Source organism: Mustela nivalis, assembly GCF_964662115.1.
Source record: "Mustela nivalis genome assembly, chromosome: 7".
Classification (NCBI taxonomy): domain Eukaryota; kingdom Metazoa; phylum Chordata; class Mammalia; order Carnivora; family Mustelidae; genus Mustela; species Mustela nivalis.
Window position 1 is genome coordinate 54479551 of NC_139026.1, and position 12273 is coordinate 54491823.

The 12273-nt window shown below is 49.2% G+C and overlaps 1 protein-coding gene across 4 annotated transcripts in view; it reads left to right on the forward strand.

The window, feature by feature from the left end:
- The first annotated feature begins 361 nt into the window (after positions 1–361).
- The window catches only part of ETV6 (ETS variant transcription factor 6), a 238155-nt gene continuing 226243 nt past the window's right edge, over positions 362–12273 (forward strand). Inside the window, exon 1 of one of the 4 annotated variants that reach the window (XM_082741053.1) lies at positions 362–1567. In XM_082741053.1, coding sequence (XP_082597179.1) covers positions 1535–1567 — 33 coding nt within the window. In that variant the 5' untranslated portion in view covers positions 362–1534. The remainder of the gene's footprint in view (positions 1568–12273) is intronic. The other 3 variants (XM_082741054.1, XM_082741052.1, XM_082741055.1) reach the window with 3 other exon arrangements.

Here is a 12273-nt window from a genome sequence, read left to right on the forward strand (position 1 = left end):
TCCCCTGGCAGCACCCCAGGGTCACCCCACCGGCCAATGACGGTTTCAGAGACGCGGTCCCTGGGAGTGGGGATTATGTTCAGGAACACGTCCTGTCAACTTCGCCGTTGAGTCACCTCTTTCGGTTGGTGGCGGCCGCTATTTCTTTAAATGGACAGCGGATTTCGAAACGGCAGGAAGGGGGGGGGGGTTGTCAGGAAAAGGAACTCAACCGCCTTTGCTAGAACTGCCCCGCAGCCTTCCCTTCCCCAGCACGCGTGCTCGGCTGGGGCAGCGCCCGCGGCGGCCGCATCATCCCCCCCCCCCCCGCGGGCACGCGCGGCGCCTGCACTTCCCGGGGCGCCCACCGGCGCGGGGAATCCCCCCACGCCCGCCGTCCCCCGCGTCTACGGCGCGGCCGCCCGGCTTTGTCTGCGGCGGCGTCGCGCTCGGGCGCTCGCGCTCTCCCACATTTCCCCGTGTGCAGCCTGTAACCCGATCTCCCATTTCCTGGTGGATTCTCTTAAAGAGGCAGCGGTCGAGAAGCAGAACAAAGGCTATTGTTTTATTTCCTCCTCGGGGTTCCGCGTCCTGACCGGAATGCCCCTTCCTAGATGCTGATTCTCCTCGCCTCTGCGCTCGGGCAGGGGGGCGGGGTGGTGGTGGTGGGGGGAGAGCCCGGCTGCAGTTCGGTGTCTCTAAGAGACGGAGCCGGGGACGGTGGGAGGCGTTTCACGAAAACCCGTCTGGTGGTTCCTGGGGCCCCAGCGTAACGTTTTTTCCCAACGTGTCTCCCTAGAGCGGGCGATCGCTCGGCGGCGCCCGGACAGCCCGACTCCCCGGCCGGCGGAGGGGCTCGCGGCGGGCGCGCGTGGGCCGCGCCGCTGGTGGCGGGGCGGGCGCGGGGTGGGGGGGGGGGCGCGCTGCGCCGCGCGCTCCGCCGGCGGCCGCGGCCTCGCGCGGCCCCGCTCCCCCGGCTTCCCTCCGCCGCCGCCGCCCCTCCCCCCGCCCGGCTTTTATTTCCCCGATGCCGGGCTGTAACCCGAGCTTTTATTTCCTGGTGGCTCCTTTAAGAGGCAGAGCTCAGTGCTGGGAATTCACGTCAGTTTCTGCACTGAAACTCTCAAGATCAATGAGCAAAGAGCTTTCTCAGTTCTGCCTTTCAGTTTCTCTCTTCCAGGAAGGAAAACATTCGAGAGAGCGAGGGAGAGCGGCGGGAGGGCAGGGGGCGGGGGCGCCGGCCGCGGGTGGGAGGAGAGAGCGGGAGGCCGGCCGGGCTGCGCCCCGGGTCGCCGCGCCGCGCCGCGACCTGCAGACCCCGCCGCCGCGCTCCGGGCCCGGCTCCCACGCCCCCGCCGCCCCGCGCACCCAACTCCGCCGGCCGCCCCGCCCCGCCCCGCGCGCTCGCAGACCCCCGGGGCGGCTGCCGGGAGAGATGCTGCAAGAAACTTCTTAAATGACCGCGTCCGGCTGGCCGTGGAGCGCTTCTGGGTTGGGGAGAGGAAAGGAAAGTGGAAAAAAACTGAGAACTTCCTGATCTCTCTCGCTGTGAGACATGTCTGAGACTCCTGCTCAGTGTAGCATTAAGGTAAAGATCTTCTCCCCCTCCCTCTCTGTGCTCGAAAACCTTGAGCTGCACCGGCCGGGGCACTCGGGCTGGGCTCCTCCGAGGGGGCTGTGGCAGTTGCTCCGGTCGCGGGGAATTATTTGGGGGGCGCCGGGGAAGGAGATGCAGCTCGCGACGGCGGCTGTACCCTTTGGTGTAACCTTGCTGCTCCCCCCGCCGAGCCCCCTCTCGGCTCCTTGCCCCCCTCCCCATCCCCTTTCTTTTTGACAATTAAGTGCCCGTCACAATTGGCCAGGAGGAACCCGAGTGGTCTTTGGAACTGTAAAACACCCCCGTAATTAGTGCGCTTTTTGTAAAAAAAAAAAAAAAAAAAAAAGAGAGAAAAGAAAGAAAGAAAGAAAAAACCCTGCTCCTACTCCTACTCCCGACATGTGACTGAAATGTAACTTTTGTTCCCGAGGGGTGGTCTCCTTAAGAAAAAAAAAAAAAAAAAAAGTTCTTCAACCCCGGTTGGGGATGCAATCCCCCCCACCCCAAGGACTGCCTGGGTCAGATCAGACTGGAATTTTTCCCCTCCTCTGATTGTACTTGCAACCACTGTCGGAGAGACAGTCCTGGTGTCAGCTTTTACTGGGCATTTGCACAATGAATTTCTCTCTTTCTTTTTTAAACCGAGGTAAATAAGTTGTCGAATGGTTATTTTACTCCCATGCATGTGAAAGTTGAATAATCCCAAAGTAGAAAACTCCTGTGATGCAGAGGGACAGAGAGAATTATCTAAGTGACCAGACAAAATGACCTTCCCTGTTTGACAGTGCAGAGGATATGGAAGAGTAGAAACCTCCGGGCTTTCTGGCGGTGTTTTGCAGTATTGTAAATGCAGGATGGTGGATGTTTGCAAACACCGTACTTGGCTTCCAAGTAGTCGTGTGTATATGTCTGTATGTATGTGTCTATAGAGCTGGTGGTGCTGTGGTTTGTTGTTTCTAAAAAGTTGTAAAGTTTGCCACCGTGAGGAGGCAGGGTGATTTGTCCATTTCCCCCAATTACTTTTCCCATGGCTGCATTTATTGTGCACTTTGTTCATTTCACTATTCCATCAGTCCCCAGGTGGAAAAGCGTTCTGCTTCTGTGAGAGGCTGAAGCCACTGAAGTTTGTTTGTTTTCGGCTTGGCCCATTTAATATGGGCTCATTGCATGGACGCTGCAGAAACAATGAACAAATAACCTATTTTCCTCATCTCAGGGGAATTAGAGGAACCTTTCCTGTTTCAACACTGCTTTTCCAATAGGATCTGTTGAAGGGAAACAGTATTTCATTAGATTTGCTTACTAGTTTTCATAATTAGTCTCAGGTTTTGGTGTTTCTCATCAGGTGAGATTTTTGTGGATTTTTGGGTAAAGATAGTGTGAACTAAAAAAGAGAGTTGGGTTTCTTTGTTTTTGCCTCACAAAAATGCCCAGTGGCACTTTGGGGCTTCTGTGTTTGTAGATACCTGGGAGGCAGCAGAATGTCTCTGGCTGTGGTGGGGGGAAGGGGGAGGGTCACAGTAGATAACTTAAAGGTAGTTGGATACTTCAAAACTAGTTTCTGTTGCTGTATAAATTAGATTCTACAATGAGCACGGTATGGATAATCTAATTTGACACTTCATAACACAAACGGAGGTAACTAAATAATAGGGTATTAAATCAGTAAATTGTATTTAGTTTGATAGCAATAAATTCCACATCAGGAAGATGTGGACCAACTACGGGGCCGTAATTTTTGGCTGAAAACAAACAATAAGCAATTCTCTCTGTGACTTTTCTTGATACCTCTCTTAAAGAGAAGGTATGTCCCCACTGTTCTGATGGGCTTATTTCTTGTTTGCTGCAGACAGAAGTGCTACTAAGTGGCTCATTTCATCCTACTCTAGTGGGAAGAGTTCAGCAGCCCCTTTTCTTACACAGACATATGAAATCACTCTCCAAACCCAGACAGAACACTGTCCTAAATGTGACATAAAAATTGCAGCCACAGTTTGCTTATCATTTTTTGCCTTATTGCTTATCCTTTCAGTTTTTTTTTTTTTTAGGTGCCTCTTTTCATGACTGTGTATTTCTATGTAATTAAAATAGATTGAATACTCTTCACGAGTAACGAAAGTATCACTTTTATTTGAATGGCTCTTCACGGAGCCAGTATGTGACGGTTGGCTTAGACTGTGTGTATGTTCAGGGGCACACACGTGAAGTGTGTTTTTTCCAAAGAGTTTGTTGAATTCACGGTGTTCCGATAATAAGTGCTGCAGATCAAGGACTTGGGATTATTCCGGGTCATCTGAAAATGTTCTGGTGATGTGTGCAGTGTTTCATTTAGTCCTTGGGATGTGGTACAGTGACTGCATAATAAAAAATGTTTGCTGGTAACCCACAAGCAAGAACGGGGATTGCTTCTAGAGTCCAGTAAACAATAACTTTTCTGTGGAGCAGAGAAGGAATGTCAGAAGCTTTCAAGGATGAGCTGACGAGTCTGATGTATCGAAGACATGTGATACGGAAGGCTCCCCCTGTGTGGAGAGATTTCCCTCACTCCTCTGCTCCACTCCTGAAACCGTCCTCGCTTGCTCCCATTCCTTACAAGCAGCTGGTGTGATGGAGCACGGAGGAGCCTGACCAGAGGCAGCCACAGAGGGAAGCACTTGGTTGCCTTCTGAGCAGTGTCTGTTCTTCTAGAAAAGCCTAGTGTACAATTTAGGTGCACCTTCCAAGGTGAAAGTTTTTGAATCAGTCAATCCGTGACGCCTTTGTATGTATCGTTCCCCCGGTGATGGTTGACATCGAATGCCTGATAAGCACTTTTCATATTTCTTTTGCGCTTCATAGGCATCTTTTCATCACCGAAGAGAAGGGAATATCAGACACACATTGTACACAGAAGACAGGTTGACTAGCCCAAGGTTACCCAAACTGGCAGGGAGCCCCACCGTTTCTGTACTGGGCTGCCCTGTGTGTGTACCGACATCTCTCATCTGAGAGTTTAAATGCCTCCTTTTGCTGACCAGGGAGGTGGCTCAAATGTAAGGACAGGGATAACCGATTGTATAAAAAAAAACTAAATAATTTTTTTCAGAGGACTGAGAGGCTGACTGTGCAGGTCATGGGAGAAAGGAGGAGGCTGTCCTTTCCATTATCGGCCTTCACCTTCAAGTCACCTGTTTGGTTTTAAGTTCAGCCGACTTGCTGTGGAAAGTGGTGATGGCCCAGCCAACACAGTCCTTTGCTTCTTGGCGTGGTGCTTTAGTAAAGGTTGTCCAGGTTACCAGACCTGGTGGCCTACCTGTCCCTTCCCCCTTTCCCTGCCCTCCCTGTGCCTTTATTCTCCAGGATGGTTGGCTTTCTCAGCAGAAAGAAATCTCTTTTTATTTTGCTACTAACTGGGACACTCCAGGTCTTCCCTACTGGACTCTGAGCTCCTTGGGTTTAGCGATGGTTATCTGTGTGTTTCAGTACCTAGCCTGGCAGCTGGCACAGAACTGTTTCTCAGTAATGTTTGCTGATTTGAAGCAAGGCATGGGAGGAGGTCAGCGCCCTTTCCTCTGTCTGTCCCTGTGTACCAGGAGGTGACTTAACACTTTTCATCTGTTAGCTTGTGTGAAGTCTTTAATAGGGCCATGCTGCTGTCTCAGGGAGGCCTAGAGCACTCTCTGGATGTTTGTCCAAAAATGGTTATAAGTTGGTATGATGATACTCTTTTTATTATTTTGATAAAATTTTTTTTAAAAAGCTTGTGTATCAAAACAGATAAGGCAATTGAGTAAAAGATGACAAAGGGCCTTAAGAATCACTTGGGAAGGGGTGCCTGGGTGGCTCAGTGGTTAAGCCGCTGCCTTCAGCTCAGGTCATGATCTCGGGGTCCTGGGATCGAGTCCCGCATCGGGCTCTCTGCTCAGCAGGGAGCCTGCTTCCTCCTCTCTCTCTCTCTGCCTGCCTCTCTGCCTACTTGTGATTTCTCTCTGTCAAATAAATAAAATCTTTAAAAAAAAAAAAAGAATCACTTGGGAAGACTCAGATTAGCGGGCTTTCTGGTTTTCCCCAGTTTCTTGGACAACTGAACTGGGGAACTTATTTAGGCTCTCAGAACAGAGACCTCAGAGATCACCTGGGCCAGCTTGTATTTTTATAGAGAGAAGGTCCAGAGAAGGGAATGGCTTGCTTCAGCTAATTGGCGACCCAGCCAGCTTTAGAGCAACACAAGCCTCGTTCTCAGCCCCCTGCACTGCCTTTCCTGGGTCCATGGTGCATCCCTATAAAAGGCCAAGGAAATTCGATACAATAGACTGCACTCTCTCTGGCACTTCCTAGCTTGGTCCATTTTAATCCCAAGCCAGCTGGTATGAGGGCACGGAGGTATGTGCCAAGGAAGATGTGTGTGGGGGGAGCACTGGGCCCAGTGGGTATATTGTTGGATGTGAGAAGAGGAAGTAGTAGGAGTAGGGGATCAGGGAAGAAGGGCTTGAGGGACTTGGATTTGTACCACTCTTTGCAACAATAGTCTTTTTTATTGTAAAAAACACACAACATGAAATTTACTATCTTTACGGTTGCGAAGCATGCAGTCCTGTGGTGATAAGTATATTCACACTATTGTGCAACAGATCTCTAGAACTTTTTCATCCTGCAGCTCAGAAACTCTGTACCCACTGCACACTAATTTCCCTTCTCCCCTCCTGCCGGCCTCAGTCGCCCCCGCTCTATTTTCTGTTTCTACGGTTTTGACCACTTAGGATACTTTATGTAAGTGGAATCCTATAGTCTTGTTCCTTTGGTAATTGTAACATCCGGGAGGTTCCCCTGCATTGTGGAATGGGATAGGATTTCTGTCTTGCTTTAAGGCTGCATACTATTCTGTTTTACATGTATGCCACATTTTTTTTTTAATCCATTCATCTGTTGGAGATTTCATTGCTTCTATCTCATGGCTGTTGGGAATAAAGCTGTGGTGGGCGTAGATGTGCAATGATCTCTTCAAGATCCTGCTGTGAGCCCTTTGGAGGTACGGCCAAAGATGGGGTGGGTGGGATGCAGCAACTCTTTTTTATAGCCTGTGAGCAGTCTGGTACCTCTGAGCCTGTTATCGGGGTCCTTTTCCGAGGAAATCTTGAGTGGGCCGTAGGCTCTTTTCTCCAGGGGCGGCCAAATGTATACCCTAATTTGTGTGTAGTAAACTTCCTGTCCCAAACAGCTAAAAACGTGACAGCTGCTCCTAGAGAAGTAGCTGACTTCCTTCACATGGGTCAGCGGAGGGAAGAAGGAGCCCAAGTGTGGGTACCAGAGGAAGGCAGAGCTGAAAGAAAGTCTGTGCATCTCAGTTAAGCTGTGTTTACTTTACTTTACTGGGGAAGGTAAAGGGCGAGGAGGCACAGGGTTGTTGGGAGTAACTGGGGGGAAGAGCAGTTTCGTTTTATTACCCATTTTTAAAAAGTTGCCCTTTGGTGTGGTTCTCCCAGCTGAGTGGCTCAGTGTTAAATGAAGCCCCCTAGGGTTCGAGGTATACAAACGGCATATTTTTCCCTGTGAATGCTACTTTAGAGAAAAGACTGGAGTTTGTTTTCAGGCAGAGTCCGGCACTGCTGTATTTGTTGTTAGACGTGTGTAAGACACCAATCTCTGTGTGTATTTGTTGAATAGAATGAGTGTGAGTGTACTCAGGGTTCCCACGCCAGGAGAGGCCCCACTTAAAGACCGTTCCCTGCCAAACCTAGTATTTGGGGGCGAGAAAGACTAGACAGGGCGAGAAGTTAGAATTATAGCCTATTAAACAACCAACACATTTTGATTTATTTCTGAACATACAGGAACCAGACTGATGAAGTGTGGCTTGCCGGGCTGTCTCAGGATGAGCCCCAATGAAGAGGCAGAAATGACTTGTGTCCCACATCATCTGCTGGTTGGAAATGAGTGCTACCGCTTGCCCGAAACTGTTCCCTCAGTGTCAAAATATTACTACGAATATATTATTTGCTCTGTTAATTTGCTTGATAAACCTTTCTTCTCAGATAGTGAAAATGTACAGTTCAGTGTGGTCTTTCTCTAAATGATCTGGAATTTTCAGACTGTGGGGAAACGGTGGGAGGGGCTGAATAAGGAAGGCATTAGCCCAAGTTCGTGACGTGAGGACTCCCAGAGGAGCAGAGCTGCCTCTCAGTCCTGTGGACTATGTTTATGGAAAACTGTGTAACACTTGCATTTTGGAGCTTTCCTGATTCTGGGTAACTAAAGGGTTCGTCAGTTGTTCTAGTGGTCATTGCTCCTACGTTTTCTCCCCTTCTTCTGTTTCCTCCTCCTCTCCCACCTTCTCTATCACCAACACCACCACCACCGTCACATGTGGAATACGACTGGCTGCTGGTGTGTGTGTGTGGTGTTCAATCTACGTTATTTTCCCTACTCTTCACAATTTTCTCAGAGATGCTCTTTTTATCCCTATTTTACAAATGAGGATCCTGAAGTCCAGAGTGTTTGAGTGACATTGGCCTAAGATCTCAGATGCCATACGTGGCCAAGCTAAGGCCTACCATTCAAGAGCGTTCTCCATGACAGTGTTCTTGGGTATGGCCATCTTTGTGAAGAAAATTAGGAAACTGATGTGACATGAGATGGTGGAGCCTCCCATGAGCCAGGGTGAGAGGCACAAATAGGGCAGCAAAAATGTTTCCTTCCTGTTCTGGGTCTCCCTGAAGGTGGATTGTTCCTTGCTCTTCCTCTCACGGAGCCAGATGGCCACATCACACAACCCAGTGTCCAGATCTTCCATTTTTCTTCCAATCTCTGGTATTCTCTAGTGATCTTCTGTCTTTTGATAGGTCTCATTGAAAAGGCCCTCCATGTTCTCAGAAACCTTTCCTTTCCCTCTCTGCCTTTTTCTTCTTTCCCTGGCACCTAATTATGCCTTCATTCCATGGGTGACAGGTTGCACTGTGTCCTCTCATCCTGCCCAGTCTCAGCCTCTGGGTTAGTCACCTCTGTCTGCATCACTCCCTGCTCAGTCTCTTTTTTCTCCACAGCTTTCCCCCCCCTCCCCTGAAACTTCTTACACAAACCATCAACATCAAGTTTTTCTTTCTTTCTTTTTTTTTTTTCAAAGATTTTATTTATTTATCCGACAGAGAGAGAGAGATCACAAGTAGGCAGAGAGGCAGGCAGAGAAGGGGTGGAAGCAGGCTCCCTGCTGAGCAGAGAGCCCGACGACGTGGGGCTCGATCCCAGGACCCTGAGATCATGCCCTGAGCTGAAGGCAGAGGCTTAACCCACTGAGCCACCCAGGTGCCCCAATATCAAGTTTTTCTCAAGCCATCTCTCATGTACATCTCAATCCTGTATGATTTCTAGGAATCAGAGATGTTTTCAGGTATTCCCTGATTGTCCCACACCACCAGAGGAAGAATCTTTTCTTTCCCCTCTTTCCTGGTAGCCTGACCACAGTGGCCTTGTTCTATCTTACTTGAACGAAGACAGAATTCTGAGTTCATGAAATCTGGCTTCTGAAGAACTTTAATGAAGCCTTTCTTCAGAGCAGATATGGAGAAGGAAGCAGAGAGGGAGATGTGAGGAGGTAATAAGAGGGAATCTGAGAGAGCACAACCCAAATTTCTCATGAAACAGACGAGGAGACAGGGTCCTTTGGCGTTTAAATAGCATGCCCGAGATCACATTGTTTGTGATAGCCAAGCCAGAGTCAGAATCCGGTATTCTGCCCTAGGAACCTGTCCCTCTAACACTGTGGCGGGTGTGGGCGAGATGGGGAGAGTGGTAAAAAGCAGACAGGATTTCGCAGCACGTGGCTTCTTCGCAAGGACTCCTATAGAGTTAAACCCATTTGTATGGCACCACACAATGACTGATGCTATTAATGATCATAATTATGACTTCCAAGTTAAAGACAAGCTTTAAGTTACGAGATTTAGGAAGTGAGAAAATGTAATGCATTTTGGAAAGCTCTCCAACAAAAATGTTTGGCATAAAAATAATGTGAAGTTTTAAGAGGCTACGCTTCAGTTATCTGGATGAATGACTTATGAAAAATATGTTACTCTTCAGTGAAGACAGGAAGGAGCTATCCAATAAATCTGTACGCTCACCAGACCTGTGTACTTCTTGGGGGTATTTTCCCTTTGTGTGTGGGAGTCAGACATACGGAAAACGATCTCATTTCCTGAATGACCTGAGAAGAACGCATCGCCCTGCTGTCCCGAGCAGGGTGGGTGAGTGCATTCAGTGATGTCAGCGTCGCTACAACGCAGTTCCAATCCCCTTTGCTTGGCATTTTACTCTGTCTGATGTTCTTTGGTTCTTATCTGTCAAGGCGATTTCCCTCAAGATGATTGTAAGTTCTGGGAAGAGGGGACCAGTCATTGCCATACTGTGGAGCCCTTTTGGGGGAAGAACACAGACACTGGAGTGGACAGGCCTGAGTGTGGGTCCTGGTTCTTGAACTTGAATTTATCAATCTTCATCTACAACCTGGTAACTCATCTAAAGTGATAATAAAAATACCTCTCTTTCATAACATGGTGACTTTCTTTGTTAAAAAAAAAACAAAACAGCTAACTCTTCTTCCCCTTTATGTATCCTCCCTAAAAATCTAGATCTAGAGGGAGCTAGAGGTTTGCTGGTCCCGGGCCTATATGACCCAGTTGGTATGGTGACCAGAGATGTGGATGGTTTGCCTCAACTCCCGTGGCTGGTCAGTAGCTCCTCCTGAAACTGGGCTCCCTAAGTGGGCTGGTCAACTCCCAGCTTGCTTCAGCTCCCGTGGCTGGTCGGTAGCGCCTCCTGAAATCTGGGCTCCCTAAGTGGGCTGACTCCCAGCAAACGTGCTTGCTGCTCTCCCACCGGGTATCTCGCAGGGCTGGGGTCGCTCAGTGGTGTTGAGCACAACTCTCGGTTTCACTTGAACTGAATGCCAGCCTCAGCAATAGAAGTGATGAGCCAGCTGCAGTGACAGGGTAATAACGAGGCCTTTTGCATCTCACAGTGACGTTTTGAAGGAATAGCTGGGGCAGTTCTATTAAGTTTCAAAGGTAAAAGAAAAGGGGGAAAAAAAAAACCCAAAACAAACCTAAGCCTGGAAGTACTGTCCAGTGACTCTAACTAGCATTATTACTCAGCCCTCAAGTATTCAGACCTATTCAGGGATCCGCTCGTTCACACAGTTGCTTATTATTTGCGACCGGGGCGCGACTCGAGCGAGGGCATCGTTTCTTAAGTCTGCTTTTGTTGAACAGGCATTTCCACGTCTGTCTGACCACAGAGCAGACACTGTTTGCTGTTGGGGGGCGGGGGGCGGACTTTCCAGTTTCAAGAGCGGGAGTCGATTGCTCTCGGTGGAAGTTTATACAGAATGGTTGGAGAAAGCCAAATATGTGACTTTGGGGGCATGAGGGAACCTTTGTTTTTAGATATTGAGGGACTGAAGTGTCCCTTTTCAGTAGCTCTGTTCTCTTAGCTGTGGACCTGAATGCATTCCTGAGTTTTCCTTCGTGTATCCATGTTAGATGAGAAGATGACACAGAGGCTGGAAAATGACCCTTTGTGAGGCCAAATGGAGGGAACGTTGGCTGCCTCTTCTGCTAACCCCATGGCACTTTGGGTCTATTAGAGAAAGAACATAGGTGTGGGGAGAAGCCGTTCCTCTGCCCTCCTTCTTGGAAAGCACACGTGAAAGTTTGTGATTTTCTACGCAGCTGCTGTGTCCCCTCCCGCGTGGCTTGCAAGGGGCCACATAACCGTATTTTTCTGAAGACTTATCTCCATAACAAGCAGTAACCCCTCCCCACTCACATCCCCTCTATGTGAGGAAATAGTAACCAAAGAGGAGATGCTGACTCTAAACTATTTCCTGGAAGAATTGAGCTGCAGGTAGAAATCAGCCTGATCATTAAAAAAATAAAAACAAATTAAAAAATCCAGCCCCACAGAACAGTCTGTTTGTCTCTGAGGTTCCCTGTTTCCCTAACACTTCCCCTGTTCCCTAGTGAAAGTGTGGGTCTGGGTGTGGCGCTGGTGGCAGGGCTGGGTAACTGGGAGACTGGGAGGCGGGAAAGCAAGGGGAGGGCTCGACTCTGCCCGTCTGGCTGCGGGTGTGGCTCGAGCAGCTCTGGGCTCCCTGATGAAGAATCCAGGTCAGGAGACAGTTTCGAGCTTGTATGGTCCAGAGACTACTAATTCATACTCAGATCAACACATCTGCACTGGGGTGGGCAAGGGGAACTAGAACAGAGGCTTGACAGAAAGGGGAGCAGGAGTTTGCTAAGCTTTCTTCTGGACTGTTCTGAAGGGCTCAGCCAACGGAAGGAGACTTTTCTCCACCTTAGTTCCTTCATTATTCATTGTTGCTTCTAGATTGGTTGCCTTTCCCACACTGCCCTGGACCCTCGAATCAGAGTCCTACGGGAGGAGACCGCATAACCTTCTGACTCACTGTAAGGTCCGACTACGACTTTGCATGGACAGATGTGTGATCCTGGACGGGGCCACTGGAGGGACAGAAAGGAGTTCTCTTTTCCCTGGGCCTGTTGTGCGCTGTGCCCCGCTTCCTGCCACAGAGTAGGCCCACCTGGTTTTGGGACATGAGAATCTGAGGGTTTGGATCCCTGGTGCATTTTTGCAGTTGCTGTGTCCTTTTGACCTGAGATCTGGGAGATTTTAAAAATCCATGTCATGAGGTCACTGGACAGGAGCTT